Below are 24130 nucleotides of genomic sequence, written 5' to 3'. Positions count from 1 at the left end.
TCAAACAATGATTCATACACCAAAATTGCACAGCCATTACAATCGTATCCAATAAAGAAAGGTGGGGAATGCAGTTGACAGTATCAGACATGTCGTTACCTGGAAATGACACTGAATTGAATATTAACTCCATCAATTATTCATCGCTTTCCGAAAAAGCGAAACAATCGTCTTCAACACATTTGTGGGTACGGCAAATGAACGGTTAGTTCATCAACCTAGCGCTCAAAAGTGCAGTACGAATGAAAAGTCTTAATTAAATTAAACATTAGCCATATAATTAAGCCACATTGTAAAACGTATGTCAAAGGGTCACACACCGGGTGGGGTCACGAAAATTGTGGACCCAAGTGAAACTACACAGCAAGTCGCATTGTCGTATGTACATGAGGTATTTTCGAACAAGCGATCAAACAAAACGTTGAACAGTATAACAAACTGTGTATTGAAAGTCGAACAAAAAAACGAACATTTCCTGTCATTAGAATACGCTCAGTTCGCTGCTGCCTCGCACGTAAACAAATCGTGTCGCAGAACAGCAAAAATACACGGGTTGCACAAAGCCGACAGCGAATTAGCATACAACTACTACGTATAAGCCCAGAACGGACACCTTAATCTTACAACATTTGTAGCAGGAAAAAAGACCAAAGTAGCATCAAAGAGTGCGATGCCGTGGTGATATCACGGCAAATCGGTAAATCACTCGTCGCCTACTTGGACGGTAGATTTTCAAACTAGACGACGACGCTCACTTCCACTTCACCACGATATTCTGGATATCTTGAGTATTTTGTTTGAACAAGTGTCACCAACTTTCGACTCCCGACGAGCCGAGCGGCTTGAGTCATTTGCATCGAAAGTTTTCCTCCGTGTGCGTTGTGGGAAATTGAGAAATCAATCATTGCCTGGTGGGAGCATGCGGTTATCTATTGAATGAAAATAGTGTGACACTGCTTGGCTTGGCCGGGCTGAAGAGGAATGAAAACGCTCTCAGTCAGTTGTGCGACCTGATCAAAGGGGTGCTATTTGACAGTTGTGTGAAAACAAGAAAACGATTTAATGCGGCATCTATGTAGAAAGTCACGAAGCTGTAGGAGAGTGGCTATCCAAGGTAATTCAGCATTTCCAGCAGTCATAAATGTTTCATCATCTACGTTTCCTCTGGGCGGAAAGAACAAAGATCATACGGAGTTTTTTTTTCCAACATTGTCAAAACATTTTCTGTCATCTTCAGATCACAAGCTGACATTCATTCGGCTCGTCATTCTGCCACAGGGTTAGTCTTGTTCTATTTCTATGACGAGAAAAACATCTTCATAAATTTGTCGTAATTTCATAACGAGCCGTACCGCTTCATAGAGCGCCTAATGAGACAACGATGAGAGGAAATTAATTAATCACAGTACATGAATCTGTGAAGAGGAAACATGTGTTCTCGATTTTTTCGCGTCGATTTTCAGAAGGATGCAAACAACGAACCTTCAAATGGGATGGTGTTGCTCGAGGCGATACATAACAGATTTGGCCGGTTCACGAAAAAATATCGAAGGATCAAGGGGAAGTCGGGAAAGTCGGGGACATGACGTTTGCGGGGGAAAAATGGAACAAGACGGCGTGAAATATTGATAAATTTAATTAAAAACTTACGAGTTAAAGGGGTAGCCGAACGCTGCATCGTACGGATGATAAACGGAGGGGTAAGGCCACGGTGCACCGCCTGCGGCGAGGTTCTCTTTCAAATCGATGCCGGCAGCCTGTAAGAAAAATATAAATGACAAACGTGTTTAGCTGTGGCACCAAACATTCAGGAGGTGAATAAAATTATATCAAAATTATAAAGAATTAATGAACTATGACTAAATTGATCATACCTATAAACAACATAAAAAAGAGTTGAGAAAGTCTGCAGAATTAAAAGCGTTAATGACAAAGTAATAGGAGTTTTTTTTGCTACTTGCAATCAATTGAACAAAACAAAAAAAAAACTCAATGACGTCCTACTAAGTTCGTTCCGAAACACTTCGCCGATAGGCTGAATGAATAGCATTTTAAAGGTCATTCGGGGAGTCACTGAGGATGATGGGCGGTTTTCTAGAAACAAAAAAAGAACAACAACCTCACTCATTCCGGCCTGTTGATACTCTTATCGAACGGAAAGCCATATATTTTAATGGGAAGAATCGGACAACCGTTTACAATGAAACTGACACTTAATTAATTTTATTCAAACAAATTATTTACAAGCACAGTTCCAGTTCCAGAAGATGCTTCGATGCTGTCGCTGAGGACGCGTTTGTGCGTGATAATAAGCGACGGCCGAATCCGGAGCCAGCAACGTGCAAAATGTGCTTGTTCTACATGGCAGCCGAACAGGGATTGTGTTTGTGTAAATCCGCGTAGATTATGGTTGTTAATAATGGTCCAAGTAGAAGAAAAATCATCAAATAACAATTCTCTACGAAAACAAAGAAATGGCCACAAGATTGCTAGGGCGATTGCTCAATTGGTGACTATCATCTGCGCCTAACATTCGAAATTCCTTATAAATCAAGTTCGAAAATGATTTATGTTCTAGCAATTTCGGACCAATTAGACAAAGTATTCTTATCAAAAGAACAAAAAATACTTCGCAGCTCGAAAAAAAAAACTAACCAACGCATGTTGGATTGAAATATGAGGAGTTCTTATCGCCACCAAAGTGTAAATCGTTGTTTCGTTATTTAATTGTGTATCAAGGGGTGATGGATTATTGTGATTTTTTTTTGGCGCGCGTATCATTCAATCAACTAGGATCAATTTTAATTGTTCACAGTACAGGTTTGAAATAATCGATCTAAGTTAAGGAATGGATAGGAGACCTTTGCACCTTTATTGAATAAACAGTTGCAAAAAATACTTACATATTTGCGCACTTGTATCAACAAGATTTTAAAACAGATCTTCAGGGGTTTCAACATGACGACTGTATTAGAAAAAGTGCAACACTTTTATTTGTGGTTAACTTTTGAGCGGATGGATAAAAATTGATGAAATTTTTAGAAGGACTAAGCATCATAGTCTCCGACAAAAATTCAGAATTCACGACAAAAAAAAATATTCGTAGTTCTGTGATTCTACCCAAAAATTTTGTAACGTTCATCTGTGAAGCTCTTTTCGGAAATTTCATAGAAAAATCATGCTGAACATCGATAAATTGAATCTTTTTTTCTTGAAAATAAGCAATCGAAATAACCATAGCCATAAGATTTTCATGAATCATCCTTCCCATAAGCATCTAAATTAAATTCATTATAATCCATAAAATCTGTGAAAACAATACTACAATCAAGAATGTAGACTGTAACTTTGACGAAATTTGTTTGAAAATCTGTGAACTTATAAATTTGTCTGTGACTTTAAAAACATCGCTCAAAATGCAGCAATGTAATGATCTTATGCGAAACAGTTTTTTCATCGTTTATGAAAAAAACCTAATCATCGAGGACAAAATTTGAATTGTAAAAAAAACCTTTCGAAAATGGGAACAGAAGAAGGATTTTAAGTCAACAAATTTAATAATGATTCAACGTTAAACGCTGGGAAGACAATGGTTTACTAAATGTTATTTTTTCTCACTAAAAGTTTTCGCTGTGATTTCGCTTCATACAGCCAGTTTAAATTGAAGTGATAACGAATAGAAGCATCAGTTCGAACCAATCAGAGTTTCTCCTAGAAAAAGGTTAAATCTTTTTCGAACCACAGAAAGTTGAAGGTCTTTCTGTGGGTCGAAGCAGGTTAGAATTTTCGTTTCTGTTTAAAAAAAAAAGGGAAACAATCGATGTTTTTTTGTAAGAAACTGCAGTGAAAAATTTCAAATCGATTAAAAAATTTAAATTGTTAAAAAATAATCAAGAAATAGTTAGGTACTCGTTCAATTTTAGCTGATATTATTCACCTACTATTTAAAAACCGGTGTCCAATTTCTGTTTTATTTAATACATGAATTCGTTTTATTTTCCCATTTTATCTTCAAAAATTTGTCGATATAAAAAATCGTAAAGTTCTGCTTACTATTAATAAATATTATTTTAAGTGTGGCTCGCCGAAAACACTTCAAACTCAATTTGGCCCGTTGCTGCAAAAGGTTGCTCACCCCTGCCTTTAATCATAACTTAAGACTCGAACGAATGCAATGGTCTTTTCTGCTTATGATATAAAATGGCCTGAAAATATACAAGATGTATCACTTTCACTTAATTCTCAGCTAGTGTATAGCGAGGTAGAGTTAATTGACTTGACTTTTTCATACTTGTTTATTTGAACGACTCTTACCAAACGAATGTTTCTAGATTCTTGTTTTTTTTTCAAGACCAAATCATTTATGAAACAATGGAAAATATTAACCGTATGTACCTAAATGACATGCCGGTTGTTGTTTTCGCTACTTGTAGGGGTGTTAAAGAGAAACTGTATAAATAGAACCATGATTGCTCTCAAATTATGAGTAAATTTACAGCACCAATGTATAGGTACAAAGACATCAGTTTCACTTGATATCATGATGTCAGTTTGGTATCAGAAATCAAGATAAACTATAAACTCAATTGACATCACTGCTGAGTGTTTAGCGAGGTATTGCATGACTACTTTTCATGCAATGCTTTGTGAGGCACAAGCAGGAATTCAATTGACATTTATTGTTTATCAATGGAAAAATACATACCCCTGTTAAACAGCTAATAATTTTTTGTGCCTTATAAGATGCACAGTTACGGTCTTCGACAAAATTGTTCAGTGAAAAATTTTCATTTGGAGAATTTATAAATTGGCACAAAACCCATAAGCAGGCTCGGATCCACAGAAGAAATCAAAATTATGTTGATTTTTCAGTACAAAATATTCAATTTTTCCCATACAATCCTAAAGTTCAATTTACTCATGTAAACGTTACTTGAAAATTCTACAAAAAATCATGACAAATTCTACAAAAAATCAGGATGAGTTTTGAACTAAAACGAACCCAGGGTTTGAGAAATTCAAAAATGACCCCAAATCGACTCAGTCTAATGCGGCGTATCGCTAGTAGGCAAAGCTGCTGTCGTTATTATAGCTCATATTTTGGTTTTTATCTGCATGTATAATATAAGTTTTTGACTATCACTTATAGAGGTTTTGTGGTATAAACATTACGAGACTTGACGAGTTCTCTCACTCTTAGAGGTTTCTCGCTTATCCAGGTTCAGGCAGGCATTGTATTATATGAAAGCAATAAAAGTGGCGCTTCATTACTACTCTAGGGAACGTCTTTGATAATATTAGTTAAAATTATATTTACTTATTGCCTCAGCTTCAAACATTACAGCTACAATTATTATTATTATTCATCTGTTGATCTTTGTTTTCAATACTTGTTAGATTTAATAACGTATAAGCACAAATTTAAGTTAAGTGCATTAAGTCCTTTTTTTAATCTAATCCAAAAATCGAAATAAATGTGCTTCACCACTGTATATATAAAAAATCGTGTTAATTCTAGAACATTTCTAAAAAATAAAGTTCAAAGACTTGACTGAAGTTCTAAGTAGAATTTATTATCTTCAATACGTTCATCTTTGATGCCTTCAGTTTTTGAACTCAAATATTATATTGAACGTTTGAATATTGACAATTCCAAAGCTGATCGATAACTGTGTGCAAAACTTGAGAGCAAACTCACGTCAATCAGTGCTACCGCGTTCTTGTTGTGCCCAAGAAACGCTCAAGTGAGTACACATCTTGACAGAGTTTTATCAAAACAATTAATGCAAATTCGTTCAGCATCAGCACTAATGGCAACACAAACATTCGCTTCCGCTGCTAGAGAGCCGCAGCAAAAAGAATACAATCAGCTATTTGTTTCAACATTATCGCTTGTCTGGCTTAATCGCGTTGTTTATTGACAAATTGCATTCGATTCGATGTCGACCACACATGCTTATCACATTGAAATGTGCTTCATTCTCAATAACAAATTCGTACGAGGTTGAACAGGGGAAAAAAATCAGCATACATCGGCAATCGCAAGCTCTTTTGCGTAAAGTGTGGCAATAAACGTTGAAGTTCATTCATAAATTGAAAATGAAGCGCAGAAATCACTTCTAAGCTGAAGTGAAGCTTAAAGGCAAACCCCGTACGTGACTTTTCTGCCAAAATATGTCTGCTTCCAAAAAAAGAAAAGCAACACAACTCATTGTGATACTTTGGACCCATTGTTGATTCGATGCGGGAAAATATTTGTACGAACTGCTGATGTTTGTATGAGAATGCATCGAAAACCACCACACAACCTCCGGTTTAATTTGGCCGCCGCCGGGCTGGGTTTTGCTTGGCAAGCTCGAATAGTTTATATTTACACCGATTTAAGCCGTGTTCGACAGACTTTATGATGTTAACGGATTTGCACGACGACGCCACCACACCGTCGCGTCGCCATCGTCGTTGCTGCTGTTGGACCGTTTCGGGTAAACAAACATACCTACACTGAGCTCTCTGAACACAATCGCGTGCACTCATTATCATCGGATCGTTTGACCGATCGGAAATTGGTCAGCTCTAGGGGGATAGGATTTACGGTATGTTGCGGAAATATGTAGCTCTATCTCATACTTGTATAATAAATGTGCTCAAACAAATGTGTCCATGTCCTAAACCTGTTAAGAATTTCTCATTACAGCCAGCTTCATCGCAACATTTCGAACCGGTTTTGTAAACCCTACATCGCCAATCGCCGTGCACTGGCGTCAATCCTATCGATAGGGTAGCATTATTATGTTTCTGCACCCTGATTGCGAAAGTGGACCTCACACGCGTTTGTTTTGCAAATTAGCAAATGATTTAGATTGATTTGTTGATGCTACACAGAACGCTGATCAAGCGTTGCAAAAGTGTTGCTAAAACAAATGTCAGGCCTACAGCAGCGATTTGCCAGAACTTTTCTGCCGTTGCCATCGTCGTCCTCATCGACTCGAATCATGCTGCGTCCGGTTCAATTCGTGGAAACGATAATCGTCGCACGGACCAACAACAGTGGTCCACAAGCTGGGTGGAGGGTCTCTACAAATAAAGCCATAAAACTTTGACTCCGGGGCCATAAACAGGTTGTAAAAGTAAGCTGTTATAGGCTTTTATCCAGAACGTAAACTCGCTGACGCTGAATGGATCATTGTTTGAGTTTTCGAAAATTTTCACTTTAAATTAATAAATTATGCATGTGCGCATTTCACGGACGCCACCACACTTTTCAGTTATAAGAAAAGAAAAAAAACAAACCCTCGCCCCGTAGAAGCCGCCAAGAAAGTAGTTAAGATAAATTATATGTACATAAACGTAATTTTTATTTTTATGGCAGACGTATCCTTCATCCCGTTTTCGTTCTATTTCTGGTTCACCTGATTCCTAAAAACCTGAGGACGGAAAGCGGAAGAGCTGAATCCACATGCCACAGTTGGATGCATAATACATCGAGAAGTACTTGGGGCAAGACATTCATTTATTTTTTGACGTCAATCATTTGCGTAGACCGTTTTACATGTTTGCCTTAAATCTATATAAGTATAATGTTATGATAGAAGCACTCTCTTCAGTTCATTTTTGTTCATTGTTATATCAATTATGGTGCAGTATTTGTTATAGCAGATCATGATATTCATTGTTTAAAAAAAAAAACAAAAACTACCTTGCCTGCTGCCAATTGTAATTTGGCCAACAACGAAATGGTTCCGGAGAAATAAAGTGGGCATAAAATGTGAAAACCCTTCGACGGTTTCTGAGCGCTGAAGATGGGCAAAGGTGGAATGTGACGCGCTTACAGTTTGTACATACAGGGGAAAGTAAAGAAAAACTCTTTCGAGATGCGTATCTGAGCCTAGGATAGAGAAAGAGAGTAGCGTTTAATCCACGTCGTCACAGCTTTTTTTGTATTCGTCGTATTCGTTCATCGCTTGTTTTCCCGGGTCTCACTCATAGCTGCAGGTGCTCTCCAGGTTGGAAAAGCTTTTAAGATTGCATTTACATACATGGACGAAAGGTGGTGCTAATCGCATTTGAGGCACGCCAATCCTGTTGACAAATTACTTGGACGAGCATACTCGTTTGGAGGACTACAGGAGGAAACAGGTGCTCGGGATCAGACTCCGGCCAGGTTGCGTGTTGAGTGGAAAAGACGCTGGACGCTTGGAATTTAAGGTCGGAAGAAAACATTGGACATAATTTGATATATGGTAACGGTAATTTGTTTGCACGCAATCATTGATCTCGAGCAGATTATACAATCGATCGTAGAGCTTCCAGTAGAGTGCATGGTAGAGTTCAGTTTTATTTCAAATTTTAATATATTCTTCACATTAAATCAGAAAAAATGTACTTTCGAAAATATACCACTCGTTAAAAATTTGATTAAGACCACCTTAAAAAGTTATGCTGATTGATTGCAAATTCCACTGTTATTACCCAGCGAATTAAAGCTCGCCTCTAGAAGGGCTAATATGGAACCCATAAGCACTCACAAATCATGCTTAATTTAATAACGATCAAATTAGTGACATAAAAAGTATTGATACGTTAAATGTCTTCATCAAATTCGGTCAGCAATTTTTCCACCAAATCTGCTTTTCATTCATCACATTAACCGAGCGAGCTGAGAATGTACGACCCAGCTCCAAAGTCTGTGAATGAAACACTCTGAATGGTTGTCCATTGATCGGATACTTTACTTGGTAAGGATTCCCACTTGAGGTCCATCCAGGCCGGCAAATGAATAAAAAAAAGCCAACAGACAAACCGATGCAAAGGCGAGAAAAGTAAACAAAACGTCAAATATTTATAGTAATCATGCATTTTATTAACGAGATATGAAATGTTGATACTGGCCAGATTTCCTTCTTCTTGAAAGCTTGACTTGGATGAATGGGAGACTGAATTTGAATTTCAATACCGAAAAGCAGCCCCAGTCTGCGCCCAAACGAAGAAAACTTCGAACCATAACAATCGAATCGAATCATCTGGCCTGCTGAGCATGTTCGAACAGCCCAAGCCTGCTGTGATTTCTCGGACAAATTTTCTCGCCCGTTTCATCCACATGGCAATCATGGAGGGATTGGGTCGGAGAAGAAGGATGATTCCAAGCAAATTGTGAATGGAATGCAACCACTTGGTGCGTTATGTGGAATTGGAGTGTCAACTTTACTGCACCCTGGTGGCTGGTGAAACGAAAAAGTCGTGTGAATGGCCTCGATCGGCTCAGAACGAGAATGACAAGCAAAACGATTTCCGTTAAGCTGAAAATTGTCAATTCGACAACAACAATAAACAATCGAACGGATTGAGTTTAAACATGAACATACGGGCAGGTATTCATAAATTTGGAATCACAGCCTGGAGTCTCTCCCGTGTGCTGCGAGCGGCACGAGCTTGACTGCAGGAAGGCGAAGAAGCTTCGAAAACGTTTCCAAGCATAACTAATAAACAAATAAACATCATATTTTATTAAATTAAGACATTATTTATGCTAATAGATGATAATTTACTTTATTGATTCAATCACCGCATGATGATGGGATATTATGTATATGGCACGGTTTTCGTTCGATTTGAATGTGAAAACTTCGGGAATAGAAGAGAGAACACGCTGGAGAACAGCGATTCATAAATTTTTATTATAATATTTTTATATTCCTTCTTTGCACAGCTTTCCAATCGGAAGGCAACACAACACGATTCCAGTGGGAGGTTCATCTGAAATGTTCAATCATAAAATGAAACTTGTCTTGCTGATGCTGATGATTCCAGAACCACCCTAACAGTATCTAGTAGTCCGATGAAAAGGTAGCTTAAGCTGATACTTGTTCATGTTCATTTCGGATTTATTTTTTTTTTGCGCTTCAGTTCCCTGATTGTTTTTTTTTCTCTTCTTCGTCCTCGTTAGCATTTCTGAGCCTCATGATGAAGTTTCGATGTCGAACTGAGAGTTGATGGTAGCCTACATAAAAAATTCGGGTGTTGAGGCTGTTTGACAAACTCGCTGGAGAGCATTGACTATCATTTTTTAATTCAAATTTCATGCTGCGCTTTGCCACTGTAGACCGGCCTCGGGTCAGCATTTTCACTTTGGGATAAATTATCAGTTTCTATGCATGACATCTCTATGAACAGAACATGCTACTGGCGCCTCTGTCCATTCGCGTGTTCAGTTAGTCCGCATCGCGTGTCCTTACGTACATACTGTTTTTGCCTTTCTTACAGAAAGGTATAGTTATCGGTCGATTTGGGAGATCATTAATTATGGGTCTTAGATATACCTTTATAGGTACCTATCGAATCAGCTCGACGAGTTCTGATGATGTCTGTGTATTTGTGTGTATTTGTGTGAATTTTTGTAAACTTTGTTCTCGACGTTTTTGTGAAACTGAGCAGTACAATAAAAATGATTTTTATCTTGAAAAATTTGATTTTTTTTCTTCTTCAACCTATAAAAGAAAGAAAAAAATACAAAATAGTTTGAAAAAAAATTTTTCATAGTAAATATCAAAAATCATCTCTCCAAAAAACGTGGCAATTTGGCTTGCTAGCCACAACCAGCAATCACTAAAATCGAGATTATCGATAATATGACGTCAAATTATACGTGACGTCATAGATACGCGCTTGCTGTCTAAAAGTATAAATATGTCGATGTGTGGAAGGGAGAACAGACAGGCTTCACTCCCACTCAGGTTTGATGTCATCGTGACAGAAACCATGTGGGGGAAGGACGATAGATCAAATCTTTCCGGCCGATGGTTAGTTTTCTTCATTTTAATGGTTCAGTTTGAAACCAAACCATTTCAAAAATTTCGGAACCGAGGCTCCGAATTGTTGAACTTAAACTGGTTTTCACCAAGGGGTACGACCCCGAAAATATTGAAGTAGTTGATGAGTACCTCGTGCCCACACTGCATGGTACGAAAGCGATAGTAACTTCGAGACTTCAGTCACAGATTGCTTTGGGAAGGGGAAAACAACGAGGGTACGCGGACGATGTATGCACATCATCTCATCTTCTCACGTGCCGTTCGTGCTTACGAAGCTTTTTCTTAAGCAGCAACGACGAGAGAGTATTTCGCCCGTGGAAGCAAATTAAATCCAATAAGACAAATGCTACTGAATCCTCTCGAGCTTTAAGCTCTCGGGCTTGTTTTTTTGTTCCCTTTTCTCTTCCTCTCTTCAGATCTAACGTTGCGTTGTTGTTGTTGGGGTTGGTGTCTAGAGAAAAACGATGACAGCTTGGAGGTCAATCTGAACTTTCACTTGCTGAAGCCAATGGAAGATGACAACCAAACAGTAGCGCCACCAAGCCCTCCATAGTAGAGTTTGAAGCATTTGGAATTTTTTTTTGGAACATGCATATAATGCTAAAAAGCTAATAATCATTATTGACTAAGTTGAAGAAACAGGAAAGAACTCCGAATTAACCATTTTCGCCAGGTTGACGAAATACAAAAATGACAAAATCGACAAAATTGACAAAATTGAAAAAAATTGATTGAATAGACCAATTTGACAAAATTGACGAAATTGACAAACTTGACATAATTAATTGATTTGACAAAATAAACTTAGTTGAAAACATCATAACATTGATAAACTTTATAAAATTGATAAAATCGAGAAAGTTGGCAGAATTGACCAAATTGACGATGATAAAATGAACAAAATTCACTGAATTGACTAAATTGACAAGATTGAAAAAACTGACAATATTAACAAAATTGAAAAAATTGTCAAAATTGACAAAATTAACAAAATTGACAAAAGAGATGACAAAATCGACAAAATTCACTAAATTGACAAAATTGACAAGATTGATAAAACTGAAAAAAATGACAAAATTGAAAAAAATGACTAAATTAACGATGACAAAATCGACAAAATTCACTAAACTGACAAGATTGATAAAACTGACAAAAATCGACAAAATTGACATAATTGACCAAATTGACCAAATTGACGAAATTGACAAACTTGGCTTATTCATTGATTTGACAAAATTCTCTTAGCTGAAAAAAATCATAAAAATTGATAATATTTATAAAATTGACAAAATCGAGAAAATTGGCAGAATGGACAAAATCGACAAAATTCACTGAATTGACAAGATTGATAAAACTGACAAAATTGACAAAATTGAAAAAAAAACTAAATTAAAGATGACAAAATTCACTAAATTGACAAATTGACAAGATTGATAAAACTGACAAAAATCGGCAAAATTGACAAAATTGACCAAAATGACCAAATTGTCAAAATTCACAAAATTGACAAAGACAAAATCGACAAAATTCTTTATATTTACAAAATTGACAAAATAGAAACTTGACAAAATCGAAGAAAATTGACAAAATTGAGAAAATTGGCCAAATTGACAATGACAAAATGCACTTAATTGACAAGATTGACAAAATTGACTAATTTGATAAAACTGACAAAATTGACAAAATTAACAAAACTGACCAAATTGACAAATTTGACAAAACTGAGAAATTTGACAAGAATGACATAATAGACAATGTTGACTAAAATGACGAAATTGACAAAAATGATAAAATTGACTAAATTGACCAAACTGACAGAATCGACGATATTGACAAGATGGAAAAAATTTAAAAAATTGCAAAGGTAAACAAAACTGAAAAAATTGTAAAAATTGACCAAACTAAAAAGTTGACAAAATTCACCAAGTTGACAAAAATGACAAACTTTACAAAACTGGCAGAATTGAGCATATTGAAAGATTGACACATTAGAAAACTGACAAAATTGACAAAATATACTTGATTGACTCAACTGACCAAATTTACAAAATTGACGAAATCGACAAAATTGCCAAAATTGACAAGATTGACAATGTTTACAAAATGAACAAAATTTACAAAATTCAAAAAACAATAAATAATTGACTAAATTGACAAAATTCACAAAAATGACAAAACCGACAAAACTCACAGACTTGACAAAACTGAGAAATTTGACAAGAATGACAAAATAGACAATGACGGAATAGTTCAAATCGATAAAATTGACTAGAAAAAAATTGACAAAATCGAAAAAAAATACAAAATAGACAAAATTCAAAAAAATAGAAAAAAGCTGACAAAATTGACAAGATTGCCAAATTAAAAAAAAAATTGACTAAATCGACAAAATTCACAAAACTCATAAAATTTTCAAAATTAACAAAACTGACAGAATTGAATCGACAAAGTTTACAAAGTCAACAAAATGGACAATACTGACCAAATTGGCAAAATTGACGTAATTGACAAACATGACAAAACGGACAAAATTAAAAAAATTGACAAACATGACCAAATAGACAAAACTGACAAAATATAAAAAACAGATAAAACTAACAAAATTGACAAGATCGTTAAAATTTAAAAAGTTTGACCAAATTAACAAAACGGATCAGATTGAATAAATTGACAAGGTTGACAAAATTAAACAAAAATGAAAAACTCGAAAAAAAATTCACAAAATTTACAAAATTGACATTTTTGACAAAACTGAAAAATCTGACAGAATTGACAGAACCAAAAAAATTTACAAGATTGACAAAAATGACAAAATTGACAAGATTGAAAAACTTGACAAAATTGACGAAATTGACAAGATTGACAAAACTGATAAAATAGTCAAAATTGACGAAATTGGGGGCCGTTCACATACCAAAATTGACAAATTGACAAGAATGACAAAATTGATGAAGTTGAAAAAAAATGACAAAATTGACAAAACTGACTCATTCGAAGAAATTGACGAATTTTGCCATAATTGACAAGAAAAAAAAAATGACAAAATCGAAAAAAAACACAAAACAGACAAAATTTAAAAAAAAACAAAACTGACAAAATTGCCAATTTTGGAAAAGTTGATAGAATTAACAAAATCGACAAAATTTGCATAATTCACAAAACACAATAATAGAAAATAGATAAAACTTACAAAATTGACAATATTCACAATATGTCAAAAGTTAGACTAAATTGACAGAACGGAAAAGATTGACAAAATTCACAAGATTGAAAAAATTAAACAAAAATGACAAAAATAACAAAATTGACAACATTCGCAAAATTTACAGAATTGACATATTTGACAAAACTGACAGAATTGACAAAATTGACAAGTACGATAGAATTGACGAAACTAAAAAAATTAAAAAGATTGACAAAAATGACCAAATTGACAGAACGGATAAAATTATAAAAATCGACGAAGTTGACATGATTGACAAAATTGTTAAACTTGACAAATTAACAGAAATCGGTATCAAATTTTGAATACGGCGAATGCGCCAAGACCTTTGTTTTGAGAAAAACGCATTCCAAGTTTCAGAAAATAAAATCAATTTCCTATTTAGCTGCGTACAATCATTTTCCTAAAGAAGTCGCTAAAATGCTTTCAAATTGGTTTAATTTCAACACCCGATCGATAAATTTAGCTTTTCCGTACTAATTACCACAAAAAATTAATAAATATAACTGTGGGCCCTTTTACCACAGACTGGTGCTCTCATTTTGTTCATTCGCCAAATTGGAGTGCCCTTTTGAATTGCAGAATGACTATTCGCCTTTTGGATCACTCATTAAAGAAGCAATATTCAAGCAAATTTCGGCTTGAAAGCGGGTCCAAATGATCACGTTAACACATTAGCACATTCAACGATCTTATAAATACTGATTTGTGCATCTCCTCGTCCTGGAATTTTTTTTTTCGAAAACTTCAATGCCCTTTTTCCATCTCGAGATAACTATTGGCCCTTTTGTTCGCGACAAAATTTCGAGGGGAAATGGGCGAATGAACTGTGGGATTACACACTCATAAAAAAAGCTATTCGCCTTATTTAAAAAATTAAATTTAACTTCACTAAAATAAGAAAAATTGAAAGGAGATCATATTTTCGGATGTAAAATGAATAGTTTAACGCATTTATGTGACTATCTGGATTTGTTTACAGTTGGCGCATTCGCCGTATTCAAAATTCGATACCGAAATGACAAAATTGTTGTAACCGAAAAAATCGACAAAATTCATCAAAATGATAAAATTGACTACATGACATTTCTGACGAAAAATTAACGAGCAAATCGGTCATGATTGGATGCCCAGAACTGCAAGCGGCCAAACTCGGACATAAAAACATTTTGATGCTTCAGTCCGCAGCTCCTACTCGCAATTGGAAATGCATTAATTTACCTGATGCCGAAAGCATAGGGGGTTAACTATCACTTCGTAATATTTCGATAGTGATTGTAAGTCTCATCCTTCCTCCGCCCAACGATAGATCCTCAAGCATAAATTTCTCAGAGAAGGGTACGCACACCATCTCATCTTCTCACGTGCCGTTCGTGCTCAGGAAGCTTTTTCTAAGCACAAACGACAGGAGATAATTTCGCCCGTGGAAGCAAATTGCATCCAATAAGACAAATTTTCTCGAGCTTTAAGCTCTTTGGTTAGTTTTTTGTTCCCTTTTCTCTTTTTCTCTTGAGATTCTACGTTGCGTGATCAAAGCTTTTCGTTCGCATTGAGAAACCTGTGCAATTGTTGCGTTGTTGTTGTTGGGGTTGGTGTCTAGCGTAGACGATGACGGCTTGAGAGTCTATTCAAACTCTGCTGAAGCCAATAAAAGATAATAAACAAACAGTAGCGCCACCAAAACCTTCAGAGTAGAGTTGAAAGCATTTGGGAATTTTTGTTTTGAACATGCGTATAGATCAGAATTAATCGTTTTGACCACGATAACCAAAAACAAAATTGACAAAATAAACAAAATCGACAAAATTGACAAAATCGACAAAATTCACAAAGTTCACAATACTGACAAAATTGACAAAACTTACAAAATGGGCAAGATTAACAAAATTGATGAAATTGACAAAATTGAAAAAAATAACAAAAATGACAAAATAAAAAAAAATCACAAATTCGCAAAATGCACAAAATTGACAAAATTGTCTGAATTGACCAAACAAGATTGCAAAATGTATAAAATTGACAAAAATGACAAAATGAAAAAAAATTGACAAAATTGACAAAACTGACAAAATAAAAAAAAAACCCGATCTAATACACTGAACAGTGGATTATAGCCTTTCTTACAGTCTATAAACTATATTTGGATACACATGACACCAAATAATAAATAAATGATAGATTTGTAAATTGTGCGTAATGATTAAAATATATCGAACGTAGTAAATCCTAAATGAATTCAAGAAATTAAGATTCAAAATTGTTTATAAGACTTATTTTGAAATAATTATAATTTTCACATAAAGAATAACATAATTGTAAACTAATTGAATATTTTTGAATGATTGAATTCTGGAATATCTTGTATGATCCCGTTTCTATGACATTATGATCTTATATCTATAAATTAGAAGAGGTCTAAAAATGAAGAGTATAACTTTAATTTTTGTCGATTATGTCGCTTTGGTCATTTTTTCTTTTTCAAAAATAAATAAATGAAAATTATTTATTTTTGAAAAAGAAAAAGTGGTCAATCTTTTCATAGTTGAATAAACTTGGTCGATTAAGTTAATATTCAAATTCAATTACCTGTTTTAGAACGGTCCTTAAGTATCTCTTTTTGGCAGTTTAGCTGAAAATTTGGCTGACCATAAAGAAGAAGAGAAGTATTTCTTTACATGCATAACTTAAGGCGAAATAAATATTCACACAAACGTCGCTAAAAGCTCGTGGTGTGAAGAGAAAACCGCCTTTGAATATACAACGTGTTTTTTCCATTTATTTTTAAAATCTTGGTTCGATTTTTCCAAAGGGCGTATGCGCCAAATGCAAACAAATAGAGTTATTAGCTGGGCTAAAAGTACATTCTTAGACCTAGCTTATGGAGTTGTCAATCTTTAAACGCAATTTTCTCGAAACAGCATCCGCCCTTTCCTAATATTGTTACCGATCTGTTCTCATGCTGTAAAGGGGAAATAGAATCTTATTGAAAAAAAGTAATGTGATACTAGGATCAACTCATCTAGGAGTTTCCTGATAATTTTTTAAAGACAAATATATTAAATATTTACGAGTATAAGTTTTTCCAAACTTCAGTTCCACTTGCCGTTGCAAATGCTGGTTTCCTATGATTAAATTCAAACATTATAATGTCATAGAAACGGGATCATACAAGATATTCCAGAATTCAATCATTCAAAAATTTTCAATTAGCTTACAATAATGTTATATTCTTTATGTGAATATTCTTATTATTTCAAAATACTTTTATCTTTTAAAAAAATTGGATCTTTATTTCTTAAATTCATTAAGGATTTAATACGTTCGAAATACTTTAATCATTACTCAGAATTTATAAATCAATCATTTATTTATTATTTTGTGTCATGTGTATCCAAATATAATTTAAAGACTGTAAGAAAGGCTACAATCCACTGTTAAGTGTATTAAATCGGGTTTTTTTATGTGTAACTGCTACCGTTTTTACTCGCGCATGAATAAAGGTTTCACATGTTTTCGGGACATCATAGAATAGCAGGAACAGTGTGAAAAGGGAACGCTGTTCAGCGTAGCTGAACTGGACATGTGCCACTTTTGGTATGAAAGTTTTCGAGTGTCGTTCTTTTTTTCTCCTAAGCCCCTGGCAGCTATGTAGGATATGTATGAATGTTTGTGTGCGGTTAATCCCATGGACTGAGCGAGATATACCCACCATAGATTGAGGGAGGCAACGACTGAGATGTGGTCAGTATGATTGGAGTATGTTGAACCCATGTAGACACAATGTTTTTTCTTTGTCCTCGCTGCCGGCGAATTTTGGCAAATGTGCTGATGACGAATAATGGCAATTGCGGGGGTGGGCAGGGATAGCGAGATAGTAGCGAGCGTCCGTTTTGATTCATTTACTGTGTTTTCACAATGTTAACATCCCATGTGGTATGTTACATTTTTGATAACGCATATGTGACACAAGAACTAGAAACCGTAGCGACACGGTTTCAAGTCCAAGTGAATGGGTTTGCGGACATGTTATTCCATGGTACTCGGTCAGTCTTTTGAGCAGGACGACCATTTTGGCAGCCATGCGAAATAATTCGGAAAAATGTTGTCTCCGAACGGCACTATTTCTTCCGAAATGGAGGATATTCATTGTGTGGGGATACGATTTGAAAAGGTAGAGCTATGGTGAAGCTTATTTACATACAAAGAGAGGATACCCTGCCACGTACGGAATGGCTCAATTAAGCAAACAGCAACAACGTTACGGTGTTTCGATATGATACTTACGGCTGGATTTGTGTAGAACGGCGCCTGGTCGGCTCCTATCGCTGGAAAGTACGCAGCCATAGTTTCTGGACTGTAGGGCGCACTATACATTGACAGTGGTACTCCGCCGGGTCCTGCTATTCCCGCACTAGCTAACCTTTGGTAGTTAATCAGATCGTACTGACACGAACACACCGTTTGACCCGAGATGGGATCTGTGAAGATTGGTCGCCCAGTATCACAACATCGCCCGCTACCGGAAGTTGGAGGGCCTGAGGTAGCAGAACATGGTGATGTACTGCGGGCTCCTGGAGGAACTGTCGTAGTAACGGCCATGGCCACTGGTGCTGCGGGTGGAGAAGACGGGGCAGATGGCGCTGATGGTGTGGTACTCTGAAAAAAAAAAGAAAATAATTGTACATTAAATTCATGAGCGATAAGCAAATTTTGAAATGGTTCAAATTGCTAAAAGAATTTTTAATCATCTGCTTAAATACATCATCTCTCCTAGTGTGCCCCAAATCAGAAGTTGAGACAAGTTGTTCGTGACATAATGCCATGTTCGGCTTGGCAGCTACGAGACAACGAATCAAGTGGAAATTATACACTCGCGAAAAGCGGTTCCGTGTAATGATGGGCTGCAGCGCCCCTTAAGAGCAGTGCATCTGATACGAGTTCACTAGGCACGGTCATAGTATATTAAAACGTAATAGTCTTGTAGACGGCGTTTTTTCGCTCTTTCTGTTATCATCAGTCAGCCAACCAACTAGCCAGTCAGTCTGCTTGTTCATCTTTTTCCCTCGATGAACTGCAAACAGCGTTTTATTAATTACGAGAAATACATTTAAATGTCACTATCGTGTCAAGCTGCCGAGGTATTTTGATTCGCTGTCAAGACAACTGGCAGCTCAGTTATCAGACATATTTTCCGTCCCGTCGAGCACCAAGATTACGAGTAATGCTCGATTGGCTCGTATCTCAGTGATGATCTCCATTGTACATTCTTTCAAATCTGAAAAATGCAAGCATGACAAAACAAGATTTTCAATTTCTATGGCTTTTGGATAGTGTAACATAAGTTTTTCATAAGCATAATTTTGAGAGACATACCGTGCCTACGAAAAACATAAAATGTTTACTTTTGAAATATGAAAAATTATAACGAAAAATTTAGTGATTGCTTTGAAACACATCGACCAAAAATCAAATAAAACATATATAATATCACCATATTATTTTCAATACTGATACCAGAGTGAGCAATCGAAGTTCAAGCATCGACCATTCAATATTTGAGCCATTTTAGGCTCCTTCTATCTGCTTCAGCTAACTTTTCGATTTCAAATTGGCTGACATATCCTGTCCATTCGACTTTATGCAGCCCTTTTAACATGGCATGCATTGTTGGTTTTTGGATAATCGCCTAATGCCAACCTAGGACGTGACACCTTTCATATCGGTTATTAACCGTGAAATGGTCAACGCAAACCTTCGGAATACTGAGAACGGAGAGCGAAACGAGCAGCTGCAAAGGTCCTGCTGGCAAAGTCCTCACTCGAAGCTGTCAAACCAATCTCATCTGCCAAGTTGAAAGCACATTTGCACAAGAGCAAATGGAACGAGAAAATTGTTTTCCTTTCAATTATTCGAAATTAGCAACCTGAAAGGGCTTCGGCTGAGAGTCAATTGACATGTTGTTTCAGGGTGATACAAATGGAACGCAGTAGTTTCCCCAGGGAAGAACAACGAGGGTGCCAAATCCCATTCTGTGCTTACTCAACCGATTCTAATCCTCAGAAACCCGGGAAAAGAGATGTGTATATGTTTGACAAAACAATCTAGCAGAAAGATTTCTGTTGTTGTATGAACAATCTGGCTATTAAATTAAGGGAAACAAAGTTGAAAAATTTAACACAACATAGAAAATTTTGCTCCGCCAATCGTGTGGCAAAATGCGCGAAATATAATATGCTTAATTGTTTCCATCCGGTAGGTCGAGTGAGAAAGCGATAATCAATACGATCACGCTAAAGTGAAAATCACAGCTACATTTCACAAAGTGCTAACGAAACATACCTTGAACATACAGGAAAATTGTTAACATGATGTTTCGATGTGCGCTGGAAAAACCGGTGTTGTTGTCGGACTGAAATTGTCGGTTGAAACCACGTGAAAATGACGCAACGTGAAAATTAAAAAAAAAAAAAAACAACAACACTATTTACAGCAAATCATTTTTTGCACTGTTAAACTTCCCGCCAATAATCACAAAAGGCCTGCTCTGACGGGGTGAGCGTTTTCCATTTCAATTCAACCCTATCATGATAATCAAAGCATGCCGGGAGGAATTCGCGCACATGTCTCACTGTCTGTGATATGTCTATCCGATATGATGTGTGGCATAGCCAACTACAATTTGTTTGCGGTATCAGGGCTAGGCTGGGAGAAGAATGGCGTGAAGCAGGAGAGCCAGTGCAGGCAGTGTCAGTATTGCGAATTCAATGAAAATGGAAACTATGTTTTTACCTTTTTGCCGCCTGGTCGTCGACGAGAGCTGGTCTGGTATCGGTATCGGTATCGGAAAAATTGTATGTTCGATAAATAGATTGTTTCTACATGGGCACACGGCGGGTTGTTCGCTTCATCCGGTTGCAACACGCAAATTTTGACTGACAACTTATTAACTGGTACACAATCGAGTATGAAAAACGAGTTGTACATTCAATTTTCTACCCTTTTTCAGCTGAAATCGGTACCGCGTTGTGCCAGAGGTTTCAATGTGAGGAAAAACGAACAGTTGTCGAGTTTGTGTAATGTTGCAAGTTAGCAGGACCTTCGTTTCATGACATTTTTCGGTTTGTTGCCTTTGTTTTTGATTATAAACATTGTACATGTGGAGAAACCAACGTATTTTATCCGGTGATACATGACACAGAATGGTAATAGTAAATAAACATTAAAAAATGGACTTTCAGATTAATGTTGAAAAAAAAAAACTAATATTTTTTTTCATATTCGATAGAGAAAGCTACGAACGAGCAGACTTCATGAACTCATATTAAAAAATCTTCCTTTTGGCTGGGATCGGTAACATGAGACTTGAAACGTATCGGAATGTTCCTGATCGGTATTCCTATTACTTTTTCCGTACGATTGGGTCACTGACAGCCGATGACAGCCATGTATCGATTTGTTTCTCCACATGTTTTCCCTTTTAGGCGCTTTTTTTATTTCAATTTGTTCGAACATGGAGTGCCAAGGTTGTTGTTGTTGTTTTGAATACGGCGGAATCAAACAAAAACAAACCATCTTGAGTCTAAATTATTTCCACTAAGTTGCACAATTAGTCCGTCAAAGGCCGACATCGTCATCAGGTATGCATGACTGCGTGCGCCGCTAAATTGATATATGTATATGGTCAACCTTTTCTAAGTACCCTTGTCATAGCATGCTCAGACATGAACAGCAGAAAAAATTTCAATTAAATTGGTTTAATATTAGTAAGGGTGGCTTGACACACTTGCAGGAAATTTATTTGAAAAGTTACCTCAAATGGTAAATTAAAAAAAAAAACTTTGAATTTTGGTCTGCTTATTGATGAAACATACAAGTACACGTGTTTGAAATGAAAAATACACCGAAGCAAAAAGATTTCATGATCGCGATGACGATTATGATGATGATGAATGATTTCAGTTTGCTGACTTGTTATTGTGTAGACCTTTTTTTCTACTTCCATACCCACCTTGTTCTCGCGATACAATTCGGGTTTATGCGCCAGCATTCCTGTTTCTCTCATACGCGGGTTTCTTTTATTTTACAGCTCGAGTTTCCTAAATAAGGGGAGGGGTGACGTGAGTCACGGAATATGAGTTTGTTAAAGCTAACGCTCGGGCCTGGTATTTACCCTATAATTTTGACTGGTTACTGTTTGCATTAACACAATAACCTCTTAGCAATATGCTTTTGAGTTATGGGCGTGGTCATGCTTAATGAATTTAGCAGCCATGTTTGCTCTTTTTTATTATGTTTAATCTTGATCGCACTACTTCGGTCGACATAATAACAGCGATTTTTTATGCTTTCAAATTCAAAGGCATTCAACAAACCTAGCTAATCTTTCATATTCACAACATTAAATGATAACCAGAAAAGATTTTCGTTTCTTTCTCTTTATGAGATTTACTGAAAAAAGAAGAAACGATTGTTTTGTTAAACATTGTGTAGCTACTCGTAGAACATTTATGGAACGATAATTCAACATCAGCAAAATGCCTACACAATTAAAGACGATTGGAACAACTGCTCGTGGTTGACTACTGAATCCATATAGCAACGCTTCGAAATCTTCATTTTATTACTACCGCGCGAAAATTGGGGTAACACCAAGGTACAGACACTTTGTCGAACAACCTAAACTCGTTGAACCGTGTACGAATCCATTGCGTTTGGGTGCCATAAAATACCCGAAAGTAAACAAAATAAAGCACACTCGAATGTCATAATAATAAAACAATATTTTTCTGAATTTTATTGGGAGCGGCTTTACGGTTTGTCGTTGAATGATAGATTGCAGTAGGCTGTCGTTTTGTGAGTTCAAAGATTTATCGAAGAAAAAAAACGAAGAGCTAGGATATAAAAGCTACCAGCCTTCTGATTGATACGAATCAATCACAGACAAAATGGGTTAATTTCATTCTTTTTTTTCTTTTTTTCTCATTTGTTTTGTCTTATAAAAAACACTATTGATGGTTTTCGATCACAGTGACAAATTCTATCATATTGTTCCTTCATTCAAATGTTCACATTTTAATAGTGCAGAAACTAAAAAAATATACAACTTCTTGTCTGTATAAGTTGACGAAAAAAATACTTGAGCAATCACTGACAATCAGTGCAAATGTTGTATACATAAACAAGTTTATTGACACAGATGGTGATGCGTGGCTAAAGTTGACTCTAATGGCTCGTAAAAATCGCACATAAGGATTAGGGAAGGCGCCTGTGAAGTGGTTGAAACCAACCACACCCACCCTGTTGCGCCCCCCCCTTCTCGTGAAATCGGCTGGCAGCTGAAAGTTTACACACAATCTGCGCGTTTTGTTTGATCAATATATGTATAAGCCAGCCGAATAAACTGCAAGGTTCTTGAATACATTTTTTTTTCTTTATTCGAGTGAGGAGTTACGCTGGGAGAAAAGTTGTCTATGCGAGGGTACTTGGTCCTGGAGTGAAATAAAACGCTGAGTAAACAAATTATGCTGCCTATTGGTGATGTATGTATGTCGAGTTTGACACAAAACTTACAAGGTGTGGCATTCCGTTTTTCTTCGGAGCCAGCGTTGCCAGATTGAAAACCGCTCAAGTCCGTAGATTTGAGGAAAATCGAAAAATGTACTGATTTCGCTAAAATAAAACATGATGACCTTTTTTTTTTTTGGTCGTCAGGTAGAATTTTCATTTATCCGCAGAATCCCTTGAATTTATTCGATAATCCGTAGAAAATCCGTAGGAAATGCTGAAAATCCGTAGATTTCGAACATCGATCCGTAGCTCCGTAGAAATGCTTAAAATCCGTAGAACTACGGAGAAATCCGTAGATCTGGCAAGGCTGTTCGGAGCTGATATATAGTCCTTCGTCGTTGCAGACACGGCTCATTTCCATAGCTTACTAAGTGTCTCCCAACAAGCCATTCCGAAGCGTCAGAATAGGGCTTCTTTGCCGCCTTTGAACTGTACGCCATTCGGTTTGTATGTATTCTCGCCTGCTTTGTTGGTTTTGATGGTTTCAAAAAGCCCTTGAATCCTATCTTCGGCTGAGGTCGCACGCATATGG

The 24130-nt window shown here is 36.3% G+C and overlaps 1 protein-coding gene across 1 annotated transcript in view; it reads right to left on the bottom strand.

Moving 5' to 3' along the window:
- The window catches only part of LOC129755197 (homeobox protein araucan), an 80722-nt gene that overhangs the window by 16091 nt on the left and 40501 nt on the right, over nucleotides 1-24130 (bottom strand). The window contains exons 2-3 of the mRNA XM_055751571.1: nucleotides 18316-18687; nucleotides 1651-1757 (exon numbers count right to left, since the gene is read on the bottom strand). Of these exons, the coding sequence (XP_055607546.1) occupies nucleotides 1651-1757; nucleotides 18316-18687 (479 nt within the window). The remainder of the gene's footprint in view (nucleotides 1-1650; nucleotides 1758-18315; nucleotides 18688-24130) is intronic.

The sequence above is a fragment of the Uranotaenia lowii genome, chromosome 3 (assembly GCF_029784155.1).
Source record: "Uranotaenia lowii strain MFRU-FL chromosome 3, ASM2978415v1, whole genome shotgun sequence".
Taxonomy (NCBI): Eukaryota; Metazoa; Arthropoda; class Insecta; order Diptera; family Culicidae; genus Uranotaenia; species Uranotaenia lowii.
The sequence above is the reverse complement of the archived record's forward strand: the minus strand, read 5'-3'. Positions and strand labels throughout refer to the sequence as shown.